The 17,168-nt window shown below is 31.9% G+C and overlaps 1 protein-coding gene across 1 annotated transcript; it reads left to right on the forward strand.

Annotated features, from left to right (window-relative positions):
• Nucleotides 1–490: 490 nt before the first annotated feature.
• Nucleotides 491–2,777, forward strand: LOC103498181 (probable inactive receptor kinase At2g26730). The gene is made up of 2 exons (XM_008460697.3): nt 491–1,196; nt 2,239–2,777. The coding sequence occupies exons 1-2, from the start codon at nt 491–493 to the stop codon at nt 2,775–2,777; spliced, it is 1,245 nt and encodes a 414-aa protein (XP_008458919.1).
• Nucleotides 2,778–17,168: the final 14,391 nt, after the last annotated feature.

Raw genomic sequence — 17,168 nt, forward strand, 5'->3', positions numbered from 1 at the left:
TATTTTATCAATAAGCTCGAGAATGAGTCCAACAGATCAATTAAGGGATTTTTCCTCCTTGATCAAAATAGTGGATCAATGTCAACCACTGATCAAGAGCTGATTAAAAGACTTCTTCAAATAGTAAACAAAATGAATGAGTTTTGTCTTAACATTTATAGCAGAAACATTCTTCTGAGTTTCCATTTACTGATGTATATAAAAAAACAACAACTAACTTCTTATTTGGAGCAGCCGGCTTGTATATTTCCAAATGCTGTCAATAAAATAAAAATGGCATTTTCTCCATCTTTATATTGCAAATCATAAAAAAAAGATTCCATTTTTTACCAATAAAATAACAACCCATAGCCAATTGTAAGCTTAGAGAATTCCAAAATGTCTTTATATTATACGCACCCTTTAACTTTTATCCTCTCTGCTTCTTATTAGCCATTCTCTTGTTAACTTGTCCAATTTAATTTTCCCCCAAAAAAAAAAGTTGAAAAAAATGAACCAAGTTTCCATCTGGACGTTCCTTGTTTGTTCATTTCTTCTCCTCTTTCCCAATTCTATTGCTGTGGATGATTCTACGAAGAGCTCAAAATGGCACTCACTCAAGCTACAAGAAGTTTATGAATCAAACCACAATAGTAAAGATCATATCTTGATATACTCAGGATACATATTGATTGGTATTTTGGTAACAGTTATAGTAATTTTCATTATATGTAAAAGGAGGAGAAAAGAAAACAAAGGGGACTCGAGGCTTTCAAGCAACAGAATTGTAGCAGTGAGTGATGATGGACTTAACAACAAGTTTAGTACTGTTTCTTTGTCAAGTGAATATAAAACTAGCAAGCCGGAGTTTTCAATGATTTCAAATGACAGTGGAGGTTTGTCATCTTCATTGATAACAACTTCAGTGGTGAATGGTTTGAAGTTTGAGGATTTGCTTAAGGCTCCTGCTGAGTTGATTGGGAAAGGGAATCATGGGAGTCTTTATAAGGTTATGTTTGATTATGGAATGGTGTTTGCTGTTAAGAGGTTTAAGGATTGGGGGATTTCAACAGATGAGTTTATGAAAAGAATGTGGAAGATTGATAGAGTGAAGCATCCTAATGTGCTTCCACCACTTGCCTTTTATAGTTCTGATCATGAGAAGCTTTTGGTCTATGAATTTCAGCCTAATGGAAGCTTATTTAACCTTCTCCATGGTAAGATTTGAAGCTTTTTTATATTGTCATGTTTCACTTTAAACAACTAACTGGTTTCTTTGTTTTTTCTTGTTTAAATCAATCCCATTTGGTTTTCATAATCCATCCGTTGTGAATCTGTTCGAAAGGGAAAAGAATGTAGAACGAAAAAGAGAAAACTTGCAAACTAACGTGGTCATTCACACTCTGATACTGTTAGAGAGCGAAAGAGTGTGAAAAGTAGAAAGTTCAAGAGTAGGATTTTAAGTTGGCGGATATGGACTTATAATGATGTATTTATAGAGGAGGTTGACATATTTCTTCTTCTGTTCCCTTTCAAAGTCCGGTTATTTCATAATCTGGTAAGAAAATTTGTCATTTCATTGAATTGGACCATTCTGGACATACTCTATATGACTCTTCGGCCTCAAAAGTTGATGTCAACCTCAAAGGGAGGATGAATCGAAGGGTGGATAACTCAAAGGTCTGCCTCACACCTCATGTGGTGACTGCGTTAAAATATAAGCTTGAATTTGGATTAAAAGTATTTAAGTCTAGCCCAAACAAAATTCCAATTTCTAAAAATACCGAGTATTAGAATATTTTAGAGAAATTATTCATAGGAGATGTTTAAAGTATATCATAGAACTCCTAGAATAGATGAGGAAAAGGCGTGATTGGAAAGAATAGTCTAGAAAGTTATTTGCAGCCACTTGAGCACAAATGAGTTTGACAAAATTCTAGTCATAAATTTAAGGGTGTCAATTGGTATAAATACAAGGATATCTTATAATTTATCTCAAGCAAAAAAAAAAAAAAATAGAGGTTATTAATAATATCCCGTTTTCTTAACTTTATCTTTCAAATTACCTCCAACCTCCAAAAGTTTCTTTCCAACCAATTGGACTACTCCGATTTAGAGGTCGTGAGAGAGATTGGTCCATCATGATCTTGTCATGGGTCTCAGTCCAGTTTTCATTTTCCCTTATTGTTGTGATCCAAAATTATCCGTAACAAATTACAAAATCCGAAAAGCACTAATTTTTCTCATTTGAAATCTCAGAATCAAGCCACAACAACAAACCATTGCCATGGATCAACAGGCTAGAGATAGCAAGCAGAACAGCCAAAGCATTAGCACACATGCACAAAGCCTTAGAACAAGATGAAATACCTCATGGAAACTTAAAATCTTCAAACATACTCATCAATGGTAACATGGAGCCATGCATAAGTGAATATGGGCTAATGCAAATCCAAAGCCACAAAACGGCCAATAACTCCTTCAAATCAGATGTTTATGGATTTGGTCTCATCCTTCTTGAGCTTCTAACAGGGAAACTTGTGATAGATGAAAAAGGGATTTGTTTAGCAGATTGGGTTAAAACTGTTCTTAGAGAAGAATGGACTGCTGAAGTTTTGGATAGGTCTTTAATGGCTGAAGCTGCAAGTGAAGAGAGAATGGTGAATTTGTTGGTTGTTGGCGTTAAATGTGTTGAGAATTCTCCTAATGCAAGGCCCAATATGAACCAAGTTGTTGATATGATTGATTCTATCAAGGAAGATGAAGACGAAAGTAATTCTATCATTTCTGTTCATTAATTTCTTCTCTTTTTTATTTGAAGTAGTTTTTGAGACTAATAACATTAATTGGTCTCTAATACTTTTATCATTATAACTCTATTTTAATTTTAATATTAATTATTTTAATATGCCTCCAACCCTTTAATTTTGTATCTAATAAGTTTATGTCGTTAATTTTAGGAATGGAAGGAACAGGGATTCGTTAAACATGAAATAGAGAAAGTTTAGGACATATTTGGTAGAAAATCCATATTGCCTTCTATGTTTTCAGATTCTCTGAGTTTAAGAAATATACGTTTGTTGGTAGACAACCTATATTCTGTTTCTACAAATAGTTATCGGATTTTATGATTCAAAACCGTTCAATTTTTAATAATTTGAATTTTACATTTTTAAATGCATAATTATATTAAATACATATAAAAACATTTATAAATACAATATATTTCATGTTATAAATGATCATTTTTAAAATATCATATATGTATTATAAAGTATAGAATATTAAAAAATAATAATTATATAAATAGTTTAGGTTAAATTACAAATTTGGTCTCTGTAGTTTTAAAAGTAAAGGAATTTAGTCCCTTTATTTATATAGTTTGAGTTTAGTCCATTTGATTTGATAAAATCATAGAAAATAATCATATTAGATACTATTTATGACGATTTTATAAAAGGTAAAGACTATATATATATGAAGCTTTATTAAAACGATTAGAGAGTACTCTTACCTTTTCCAAAGGGGACTGAATTTACAATTTAGTCATTTTTAAATTTAAATTATATTCATAAATAAAATAATATTATTTTATTGTCAACTAAACCTTAGTGAATATAATAGGTAATTCTAGTTTTTTATTTATAATTATATAGTATTATACACATTTAAACATTTTTTAAAATTAGAATCCAATCTCTGAATTTGTCACTAAACACATATCTAAAAACATAAAATACAAATCCATGTTTTCATTGAATATCTTATTTTTATATTTCCTAACAAATATACCCATAGGTACAATATTTCCCTAAAATCTATAGTCCAAACAAATAAAATTTAAACTCATTTAATTTAATTTCTTCTGGATATATAGATATATAATATATATTATACGTACATTTATGTTGAAAAACAAAAGACTCAAACAGTTACAACTCATAAAATCAAAAAAAAAAAATTACAAACTAAAATTGTTTCAGATAATTTATTACAATCATACAGAAATCTCTCATCGACCCCGATTACAAGAGCACTCTCTTAAACTATTATACCACATGTAAAACTGAGATAGTATATTGAAATTAGAAGACGTAAGCTTATTTTATAATTTTTGGAGCTCATTAACTTTCTTGAATTTCCAGACTTATGGATAAGCCAACACTATAAAGTTACTTTGTCAATTTCTTTGTCCATTTGTTCGATCATTCGATCCCTTTATTTCCTTCAATTAAAGAATTCAACCTCCACCTCACATATTTTGAAGTATGAAATAAAACAAATTACTAAATCTAGTTTAGAAACTACACTATAAGAAAACGAGATTTTTCCAATGCGCAAAACAGCGTTCACGAACGAAACGTCGGGACAAACGACTATTTCTGATGTCGGGATTCATACGTCAGGACACAGCGAAATCCTTATTTTAATATCATCTTTGTCCGACGTGTCATGAAAAACGTTGGAAAAAAAGAAGTCAGCCCCAACGCTTATTAAACGGCGTCAGAAATACGAATATAGTTTCCGACGGGTTACACAAGACATCGAGATTAACTCGAACAATTATTATGTGTCAGAGCAAGATCCATAGCATCGGAATATGGTTCCCGACGGGTTACACGAGACATCGGGATAAACTTAAACACTAATTATGTGTTAGAGCAAGATCTCTGACGCCATGCATGGAGCATCGGGATCGGTTCACCTACTCTCGACGACATTAGTGATTCATCGGGACTTGATCTAACTATTCCCGACGAATAGATAACGGCGTTGAAAGTTTTCCTATATATTTTGAGATAAAACTGAAATTTCGAAGATCCAATCCACATCTTCTCATCCGTTTTTCCATCCTCTCCAATCTTCCATCCTCTCAAGTTTTATCATCTCCGTCACACACAACTATCGTCGGAGATTCACATCTTGGTCGGTCTTTAACACATGTCGTCCATCCGCGATCCGTCATGCATCTCCCTCGCCACCGTTCTTCCATTTTCGGTAAATTATATTTCAAACTATTTCAATTAATTTCTTTAGATGTTGGAACTGGTAATTTTCTTATTCCTTTCAAATAGATAAATTTTATCTCTTCTTTTATATCATTGTGTTCATATCAATTTAATAAACATATATATTGGCATTGTCCCATCATTCTTTACTTCTTTAGCATGCTTTTAAGGATATTTCAAATCTGAACATTGAGGACATTGTTGTTGTATGTATAGACATTTCAAATCTGAACATTGAGAACATTGCAAATCTGGACATTGGGTTCTGTTGTATGTATGTTGATGTTGTTGAATGTATATTGATGCTTTTGAATAAATGTTGATGGTTGTTCTGTTGTATGTATGTTAATGTTTTTGAATATCTATTGATGGCTGTTCATTTATTTCCTACAAATGTATGTTCTATTGTATGTATAGTATATCTATTTTTGATATCGAACTTGTTGTGTATTTCACCATTATGTGCAATGGAGGAACTCAAACAAAGGAAGGGAAAGTTGAACATTATTATAGCTAGTTTGATTATAGAGACATGGGCAGCATGTGTAAAGAGGATAATTGGACATTATTACGAGTCGCGTCCGAAGAAATACAAGTTTGCTTGAAACAGAAAGAACCTTAACTCTAGTGGTTCGGACAATTGATTAGAAAGAAAGAAACATAAAATGACAAGATCGAGAGCCGAACAGGTAAGTCATAGAAAGTCTTTTAAATTGTCTGAACCACCAGAGTAAGGGTTCTTTTTGTTTGAAGCAACCTCGTGTTTCTCTCAACGCTACTCGTAATAATGTTTGATTTTCCTCTTTGCACATCCTGCCCATGTCCCTATGATCATATTAGCTACAGTGGTGTTGAGGCAACAATGTGCAGAAGTTGAGAAACTAAAGTCGACGCTTTAAATTATGCCTAAGTTTTCATTTTTACTTTGTATTATTGATGTAATTTATATTTGAACAACCTAGAACGTGTACTTTTTTAATATTTCAAATAATAATAAATTCGACTTGGTATTTTTGTAATTTTTTTTCAATTTTATGTTAATTGTAATTCAATTTAGAATTTTAACATTTTTATTAAGTTTACATTAATTAATAAAAGTTAGAAGTAAATTATTTTTTTATTAATTTAGGTTAATTAAAAAAATTAAATATGATTGCACTGCTGACGTCGCGTACTAGACAACGCTGATGCATACGGCGATGTCAGCAGTGAGGCATTTGCAATGCTGTTAACACGCATCCGTAGTTCTGCATTCCCGACGTATTGACCATGTCGGTGAAGAGTGCATCAGTAGTAATCTTTGTAGACGCCGTCCCGTTCTCACGTCGGGAGAGGGCATTTCTCACGATATCCTTTCCGACGTCAATGTAACTTCTACCGACGCATTTCGAGATTATGCCGATGTAAAGTTGCGTCGGCATACCCCTCCTTCTTATATTGCTAACTAATAAAATTAGAAAATTTTGATGTGATATATTTTTTAAAAAGTAGAATAAGATAGTTTGGTCTAGCTAGTGACATAAGAGTTCACTCATATTTGAATTAAATAGATCTCTCTTACTTACTTATAAATATTGTGTTATGTATCAATTAACTTACAAATATTGGTTTGGTATACATTACAACTTAGAAGTTCAAAATTCAAATTTCGTATATTTATGTATATTCACTAAACAATAATTTGCAATAAAAAGAGAATGGGGGTTGAGAGTGAGTGTTTTTCTTAAGACCAATATTATATTAAGTAAGAATAAATTCCATTAACATGAACTATTTGAAGAGATTAATGAAAAGAAAAAGTTGACAACTTTTTGTTAAAACAAACAAGAAAAAGGAGAAAAAGTAGAATTTTTTGGCTTTTAACTTTTAATGACACATTTTGAAGGACACAATTTGCAAAATTTTTGCATTAAAAGAAAGCAAAGAAATCAAACTTGTAATCAAATTATGATTCATTACTCATCTTACTTTCCCTCCCACTTACTTTCAATAAGGCAATTACATAAAAGGGTATCCATCCAATCCAACTCATACAAAAAGGAAAACCATAATGCATTAATTGTTACAAATATTATCAACACTTTAGTGCCTAATTGCCGAAAACGAAAAAAAGCAAATGATTGCTTGTGGAGGATGACATTCAAATTCCACCAAACTAAGGTGTAATTATCATTAAAATTAAATATTTTTTTAGAAAAAAGACAAACTCAGGCTTTAAAATTTTAACCCTTTATCAATGAAAAGAAAAAAAAAAAATAGAGTTCATTTTTTAAACGTAAATTTTTTTTAACCATAGAGTGGGTTCGCAAAATGAAGTCGAAAGGTTTTTTAGACCGAAATTAATACAGATATACAAAACTTTTGTTTGTTTCACAGTTTATAAATATCAACATATTGTTGGAGAATAACTTATTCTCAAACATCCTCTTTTTTCATAGATAGTCATTCATCTTTTTATTTTATATATAATTGTAGGTTGCAAATAATTAATAATTAATAAATATCAATTTGACAAATTTAAAATAATTATTTTATTTTAATAAATCAATGATAATTATCTATTAAAATATTTACTTCGCATGTTCTAAAGTACAAAATAATTATTTGAACTCCAAACTGTTATATATATCATAAAATTAACTATAATATTATTATATTAAATCTCTCTTTGCTGCAATATCCATTATTTTTTACTCAAACTAAGATAGTCTATGTCTGTAACACAAATTCACGATAAACTCACCGTCTTAATATCGTTTTAAACATATTTTAAATAGAGGATATATGCCATATGTAATATTCCTTGAATTTCTATTTTTCATGTCTTCAAACTTAAAACTACGTCTAAATAAATTCTCTTTAATTTTTATCCTTTATATATAATAGATTAATGACATATTTTTTTAATATTATATTAAATCTAAAATTTTAGAATATAACAAATGTATTAAAGGATATTTTTTTAAATAAAAAAAAACAAACTATTTACACTCTATAGAAAAAGAAAATTCTCGTATTTATCAAACATAAAACTTAGATTATGCCTTTTAGAATCTAATGGACTTGAAAATTTTGTCAATCACAAGCATACTTAAGTGGTAATTTCCGTTCCTTTCTTCGGGTTGGAGATTCGAAAATTCATATACATTCCCATTTTGTTCCACTAAAAAAGCATGTAGAATAAATCAATAATTAATTATACACAAAATTAAAAGTTGACAGATTTATTAGACATCACTTTTTAAATATAGTTTCATGCAGATTTGACAAAATAAGTTCAAAAAATAAAATTCGTAACTTAGACTGGTTACTTTTACAAAAATGACAAAAAAAAAAAAAAAAAAACTTAACACATAAAACACATACGAGAATGTAAAAAAATACAAATACATCATATACACACTTGATACCCTCTATATCTATTTGATATATACTTAATACACTTGTTACATTTTCTACCGTAAAAGGGGTTTTAAATATGCAAAAGAAAAAAAAAAGTGTTTAACACACTCTGAAATATAATATTTTTAATTTTTTAAATAAAATAAACAAAACTTGAAAGTGTGGTGCTAAAAATGTAATTTGGTAAAATATATGTAATCTTATTATTATTATTATTATTATTATTATTATTATTATTATTATTATTATTATTATTATTATTTAGAAAAAGAAGCATTCACATGTTAGATCCTTGAAAGAAACAAATAGTTAACCCAATCTTCAAGTAATGTGTTGAACCAAAGCAAATAGTGACAATGATTTTAGGTAATAAATTACTTCAAATAAATGCCACAAAATCTTCCTCTTTCTATCTTCATCTCTCTCAATTTGGCTGTGAACTACTTTTGTTCTTACTTCAAGTATTATAGGAATATCATTTTTTTTAATTATATATATATATATATATATATATATATATATATATATATATATATATATATTATATCATATTGTATTTTCCTTGTTCTTCTTTACCAATTGTTCCCAAATCCAACCTTTACAATTAGGTTAAACTACAATATTGTAAGTTTCTCTAAATTTTCAAATGTGTTTAATGTATTCTTTTTCCTTGTTCCATTTATCTTTTAGAATAATTAGTTAATTTATTAGATCTAAATTTAAACTTTTTTTTGTCTAATAAGATTATTAGCTTTAGTAAATTATGAATCGAAAAATACCGTTGGTGTTAAATTTAATAAAAATGTTATTGATGTAAATATAATATAAACAATAAACATATTAATTCGTTTAAATAGTATAAAAAGTTCATTTATTAATTTTTTATTACAAATTTGGTTAGAAACATTTTTTATTTAACGTTTCATTTAGTTTTTCTCCATTTTCATAAAATTAAGATTTTGATGACTTTGTCAATCTAGCATTTTAAGTTGAACCATTAAAAATTGGTTAAAGTTTAGAAATGAAGAGATTTTTGTTTGAATGATCAAACGCTAACAACATTAATTCAGAATGACTAGATCCTATAAAATGAATGAAAATTACTTGATATAGTACTCTACCACCACCTAAAATTCCTTATCGTGTTAAAGATGTCTCACCTATTGCAAAAAAAAAATAAAAAAATAAAAAAATAAAAATAAAAATTGGTATTCTGACATGATTCTCATTTTTAATCACGAGTAGGTTGATTGTGCTCAAACTCTAAGGGTGCGTTTGGGGGAAGGGTTGATTTAGGGAAGGGTTAGTGTTAAGATAAAACTAGTGTTAAGTTAAACCTAGTTTTATCATAACCCTTGTTTGGGGGAAGGGTTTAAAAAGATAGTTTTATGATAATATGTGTTTGGGGGAAGGGTTAGGTGGGAAGAGTTAATGGGGATTTTATGATAAAATGTGTTTGGGGGAAGGGTTAGGTGGGGAGGATTAATGGGGATTTTATGATAAGATGTGTTTGGGGGAAGGGTTAGGTGGGTAGTTTAATGGGGATTTTATGATAAAATGTGTTTGGGGGAAGGGTTAGGTGGGTAGGTTTATGTGGATTTTGTGATAAATTTTATTTGGGAAAATTGTTAAATGGGTTGGGTTAATTAATTTTTTATGTGGTATAATATTTTTAAATTCAATAGTAAATATCATAAAAAAATTATTGCATATTTTTTTACGAAATCCTCGAATGCGTATTATTGTCCTATTTTATTTGTTGTATGTGTAATGTTATTAAATTAATATATACAGTTGCCCAAATTAAAATAAATTTCTGAACATATTGTGATAAATTTATTACAATTAATTTCTTATAAAGATAAAAAAATTATTCAATATTTCTAATGGGCGATAGCGAAGTCATCCAAATTTAAACCTATATAAATAGCCGTTATAACGCTTTTCGAAAATTGTGACTAGTTTCTTTCATTTAAAATAAACATTACGAATGAAGAAAAGAAGTTCTTGACAATACAAAATGCATAAATAGTGAACATGATACAGAAAAAAACGTAACGAAATAATAAGCAACACAGGTCACTACAAACAGAAACTATCTCTCTATGTCTCGTAGGAGGACTCTACAGAAGCCCTCCCTTTCATCCTCAGGCATGAGTACGAAACCCCGAAGGTCGTCCATACGAGACAAAAGATGCCTTTGCAATAACGCCCTATCCAAACTCGTAAGTTCTGGCATCTCACGCAATATGCGAAAAAATTCCGTGCGCACGTGGTTGTCATTTGCAAGGTTGCGTGCTGGCCACTCCGCAATCTGCCTGAGTTGCTCGTTTGTTTGGTCGAGCGCCAGATGTATCGCTTCAAGCTCGAAGTCTCGCTGACTTCCCCTCTTCCTCTTCGATCCACTTGATCCGGTCCTACCCTCTGAAGCGCGAGAAGGTCGGGATGCACGTACATCGTCCTGCGAGATGTCAACTCCTTGGCTGTACACGGGCGGGAAGTCCTCGTTTCCATCCCCCATATCAAATCTGTCATATCCGCCACCTGGCTCGTTAGACCCCACGTCCGCGAATGTCTCAGCGAACCGACCGGTCGCCCTATCGCGACCAAATACATATGTAAGCTCGTCGTAATACGGGAATGGTTTGTTTAGGAGTCCTTTCGCTGCAGGATGCGACTGCGGGCAGAAAAAAAATATGATGTATGAGTACTAATTGAAAAATTGTTTACTAAATGTAAATTGTGAACGTTGTGTGACGTTTAAATTATATTCCATACCATAACCCAATTATCAAATAATTCCTTCTCCGCAACGATGCATTTCTCTTCATCGTTCCACCCAAAGCCACTGCACGCTGGGCCCCGCATTTCGACAATGGCCTGGAACGTTCGCTTCAGTGTCTTGATCCTACAATCAATTACAGTTGTTGCTCGTACCTGACATCCAGGTAGTTTCTCTGTCATCATGCGTACCAACTGCGCAAGGTATCCTGGGCGGAATGTACCATTATCTGATTTCCAGCCCCCCATTGACACTAGCTCCATTAAACATTCGACAAGAGTCCCCTCCTCCTCCCTCGTCCAAACATGTCTCGGGGCACGATTTGAGGTTGACATACTGAGAATCAGAAATTAGAAATAATACATGCAGTACATAAGTAATTTCACCATTAAACTCCAAAATAAAATAGGCATGATACAAATTATGGCACGCGTACAATACATATGCAACAGGCCATATTAGTTTTTACAGTACATGTTAGACACGATAGAATTGCGACGAAGTCATAAAAAACTTGTTATCTAAATTTGTCTTAGCTAAGCGTTACGGAACTGCCAATCGGTGAACATCGATGCGGCTAGGTCGTCGCGCCACTGAGACCACTCGTTTGTTGTCTCAATGTACTGAATGTCTTCTGAAGCGGTGGTCGTTGCGTACGTGGAGTCCCCCTCGTCCTCGTCCTCAACGTCGTCGCAATATGTCATTTCCCTGTTGATCAAATTGTGAAGCAAGGCACATGCTAGAATGGTACGACACTGGACTTGCAGGGGATAATACGACTTTCCACGAAGAATGGCCCAACGACCCTTTAGAACACCGAACGCGCGCTCAATAACATTCCTTGCGGAGGAGTGCTTCATGTTGAAGTACTCCTTTGCATTTGTTGGCGCATTTGCAGCACCACGCCACTCTTGCAAATGGTATCGCTGGCCTCTGTACGGGGCGAGAAACCCCTCCGCGTTTGGATATCCAGCATCGCACAGATAATAATATCCTGTTATTAAATGGTTTGTTTATGAACTTTAAATAGGTAAGTAGGAAGCGACGGTGTTTTATTATAAACAAGATATACCCTTTGGCACTTGTAGTCCATTTTCTCGTGAAATCGCATCACGTAGGATCCGCGAGTCTGCTGCAGATCCTTTCCAACCGGCGAGGACATAAACGAAATCCCCTTTCGTGTCACAGACCCCAAGAACGTTTGTGGCAATTTCCCCCTTACGCGTTCTGAAAGTAGGCCGATCTCCTGCGGGGACGTTCACCTTTATGTACGTCCCGTCTAACGCGCCAAGGCAGTTCTGCAGGTTGAAAGGAACACAATGAATTAACTGCGATGTACCTAAAGGTCAATTATAGTGAACTTCTAGGATGCCCACCTCGAAACACTTCCAACGTTGATCATTGCAGTTACTTGTTACCGGAACAGGTCTCTTTATCAACTTCTCGTACAGTCGAAGAACAGCCAACAATACGATGTTGAAATGTCGAGATACTGTCTCACCGGAGCGTACAAATTCTCGTTGTATGACGCGGTTCTTCACGTCATGAGCGAGGACGTGCAAGAACATTGCTACCATTTCCTCAACATCGACAATTTCAGTTGAAGAAAGACCAGCGACATTTCTAAGTAAATGGCATAGAATTGCGAATGTTCGCCTATCCATCCGCGTGCTTTGCCGACACACAAGATCTGACTCGTGTATCATGCGAAAGTAAGCAAGCTCCCTAATTCTATGGCGTGTATCGGGCGGTGTATGTGGGAGACGCTAATTGTTGTTCATTAATAGCTCCAACGTTAGTAAAATCTGACGTTGGGCCAACGTGAATGCAGTTAGAACTCTAATAAGTGTTTGTTCATCCATTACAATGTATGTAAAGTTCCCTAAAAACATGTACTATTTAAAATTAGTACAATATCGATATATTGTAAAAAGATATGTAAACTTAGTAATATCCATATTTAGTAAAACTATAAACATAGAACAAAAAAATTAGATTATGACTGACGAGAACATTGAAAACCGAACAATAAAGAAGGTTATTTCAACAATTTTTACAATCTATTTTAGTTCTAAAATAAGTATTTTAAAAATAGAAATGAAATTTGTTGAAAAAAAAAATTCAACAAAACATAAATAAGGTAAAAATAAAAGAAAAAAGTATGTGGTGAAAACATATTAATAAGTTTGTGGTTAAAATACAATTTCATACAAATGTGTGAGAATAAAATAACTTTATAAATAGTTGAAGTTTCATTAGTTTTAAATTAAATATAAAAATTGGTATTAGATGAGGCTTAAGAACATTAGAATGGAGAATAGGAAAAAAGTTTGAAAATCACCAACATTTTTTCTTTCTTTAACGTCACAATATGCTACATAACCTATTTTCTTTTTTCTTTTTAGGAAAAAACCTATTTTCAATGTATATATATTTTTTTAACCTAATTATTTCACAATATACTACATAACCTAATTATTTAGAATGTATATGAATTTTTTTATGACTTCTATATTGCTCATAATTACTAATCTCAACATTTGATCTTCAAATATAAATTAACAAAATACCAAATATTTGAAGTGAAATAAATAATATATCATTTATGTTTTTTTATGAAAGAAATAAATACATTTTCGTTGGAGAGTTTTTGTATCTCTATTTTCTCAACCTATGTCCATTTTATAGTTCTTACAACTTGCAAAACTTTTTATAAGGCCACGAACTCTCAATTCTATATACAATAGTTTTTATTACACTTTTTAATTATTTGTTGGTAGAAAAATAAAAGTTAGAATTTATGTTTAAAACGCTTTGGAATAAATTATGAAAAAAAATGTGATTAAACTTTGGAACGTGTGTACTAAATTTTTAAAGCTTCAAACACATTTGTACAAACTTTATTACTATATAGAAAAAAAATTGTTAAAAAACAGAAAATTAAAAGGATACATTATGTAACAAATTAACCCGAATGTTCTATATACAAAATGTTAATTATAAAATTATACAAAACCGGAAATAAATGAAAAAAAATAAAATACATTATCAAAGCCTACAAACGGCTATTACAAGAGTACCTCTTCAAATAATTTCGAACTCCTTCGTCGCAACGTCCTACATAAGAGAAGAATATGATTATTATTTGTAATTAAAACACAATAAAAAACGTATGAAAAAAAAATTAAATATACATACCTTTTTAGGACGAAAAATTAAACTCCAAATGAAGATTGAATCGGAAAACCGTAAAAATAAGATTGATTTTAATTTAGTAGCCTCAGAGTTTTGATTCCATTCAAAATAATGAATGGAATTCCATCATAGTTATAGAAAAATAAATAAAGGACAGAAATGTATAGAAAACATATAGCAAAAACCATAGACTAAAAAGACATGGAAGAGACAACCTACATGGTAACGGTAATGAATACAAAAGATAAGTTACAAGCACATAGAGGGTACAAAAGACACATGGTAACAGTAAAGAAGAAGAGGACTTACAAAATATAACTTAAAACCACAGAGATGATACAAAGAGGGAGAAGAATGCAGTGAATCAAAAGAGGAAAGGTGCCAATATATAGGGGAAAGATGGGGCAAGTTGATAGGACTTGGAGGGAGGTCAACAAAAATATAAAGACCAAAATAGCAAAGTACAGCCAACTATCAATAAAATACAGGCCCTATCTCTCTGCAACTGACATAAAGCATAGCATAGTCAAAGGCTATATACTGAAACCTATAACAGAACCATACCCTACAAAAACATGGAAGAGACAACACTGGACAGAAAGGAAGAAGAGACAACACTGGACAGAAAGAATACAGAGAAGAGTAAAATAAATTTTGTAACAGAACAATAAAACAGAATAGAAGAGTGAAATAAATTTTGTAAGGAAATGTGAAGTCAAATCCATACACTAAAAAGACATGGAAGAGACAACAGTAAAGCAATAAGACATGGCAAAATAATAGAAAGAATACATATACAGAACAATACAAGAATTGAAAAAGAATGTAACAAATTTTAAAATGAAACAATTGTACACAGAGAGGTAATAATAAAACAATTGTAAAAAAAAACAACAATTGTAAGAAAATTGGTAACAATACAGAGAAGACATGTTACACAAATTGAGTATTACACAAATTCGAACTCATCATGGCCGGAATTACATACATTCATTAAAAAATAACACATAGGTAAAAAATTCAGAACACAGAATACATAGGTAAACAATAGAGAACAGACAACACAAAGGTAAACAATAGAGAACAGACAACACAAAGGTAAACAATACAGAACACACAAGACATAGGTAAACAATACAGAACACACAAGACATAGGTAACAATACAGAACACATAACACATTGGTAAACAATACAGAACAATTCAGCACAAATTATAACTCATCATCGGCTTTAAAAAAAAGTGGATTGAGAACTCCAAACCTCCCTACCAAGCTCCAATGGCTACGTGAAGAATCTGTCCTATTGCCAATCGAAGGACCCGAGAGCATAAACGAACCACGACGGCAAGAAGGTTTCAAGGAGCCAAAACCCACGATTCCAAAAAGGAAATCGTGTTCGGAGCCAACGAATTCGTCGGCTTCAACGAAAACAGAAGCCCTTTCGGAGTGAGAGAGACGGATGAGAGAGATTTAGAGAGAGATTCGGCGTAACGAAATCCGGTTTCATCGCGAAAACGCAAGGGCAGAATGGATTAAAGGTTGAGGGAGAAGACGAAAGGAACGATGGATTAAAGGATGAAACGGAAAAAACCAAAATCGACCGGACAAAAGAGAACGAACAGAAACCCTAGAAAAGTTGAGGGAGAAGACGAAACCATCGAATGGATTAAAGGATGAAACGGAAAAAACCAAAATCGACCGGACAAAAGATTACGAACACAAACCATAGAAAACTTGAGGGAGAAGACGAAACGAACGAGTGTATTAAAGGATGAAAGGAAAAAAACCAAAATCGACCGGACATTCGATGAACGAACACAAACCCTAGAAAACATGAGGTAGAAGACGAAACGGTTCGTGGTTTCCATGCGGGAGATGACAGAAAGAAAGAAAAAGGAAAAAATATCGAGGAAGAAGGGTTGAGAAGAAGATGAAATCGGTTTCAAGGAAAAATCGAAAACGGATTGCGCTGAAGGACGAAATGAAATCGGTTTGAAGGATAAATCGAAGACGGATTGCGCTGAAGGAGGAAACCGGATTCACGAACACGCGTATCGCCGTTCAAAGGAAGAGTGAAATCGTGTTAAGGAAACCCTAAAACTAGGGTTTCCTTAACATTGGGCCCAAACGGGGGTTAGGGTTGGGCTAACCTAACCCCACAGCCCAAACCCTAACCCCAAACACCCTCTAATTGTTTCACGGTGGAAAAGATATTTCTACTGCAGTAGTATGCCTTGTGATACCAACAAAAAGTAGTTTCTATTCATTTTTTAAATTGGGTCAATCCACGTTAACACAAAGGCATAATGTAAAAACCTAAAAATCAAATGTTAAATTATATAAAAAAATGTCCTTAAACTTTATATTTTGGGTAAAAAATGTTCTTGAAATTTCAATAATTTCAAAAATACTCTTATACTTCAAAAAAAAAATGAGTTTTTAAAATAGTATCCTCTCGTTTTGGATTATTTTGTGTTAAAAATATTTCTAAACTTTCAAATGTTTCAAAAATATGGTTAAAGTTGTGAAAGAGTTATATATATATATATATATATATATATATATATATATATATATATATATATATATATTACTGTTACATAAACCTTTACATAAACCAAGTCAGTAAATACTTTTATACATCTCTATTTTCTATCTTTTTCTACACTCCCTTTTTCAATATCTCTTACTCCCTTCCTCATTAATTATTTGATTGTTATTTATCTAAAATAAATAAATAAAATTTGACACTCTAATTGGAGGTATTTTTTAAATATAGCAATTTACGATATATAACAAA

The sequence above is a fragment of the Cucumis melo genome, chromosome 9 (genome assembly GCF_025177605.1).
Source record: "Cucumis melo cultivar AY chromosome 9, USDA_Cmelo_AY_1.0, whole genome shotgun sequence".
Taxonomy (NCBI): Eukaryota; Viridiplantae; Streptophyta; class Magnoliopsida; order Cucurbitales; family Cucurbitaceae; genus Cucumis; species Cucumis melo.

What these genes read in the sequence shown, in the direction of transcription:
- LOC103498181 (XM_008460697.3), top strand. Translation starts at nt 491, where the DNA reads ATGAACCAAGTTTCCATCTGGACGTTCCTTGTTTGTTCATTTCTTCTC. An exon ending in CTTATTTAACCTTCTCCATG is followed by an intron (nt 1,197 to 2,238) that starts GTAAGATTTGAA and finishes TTGAAATCTCAG; the next exon opens with AATCAAGCCACAACAACAAA.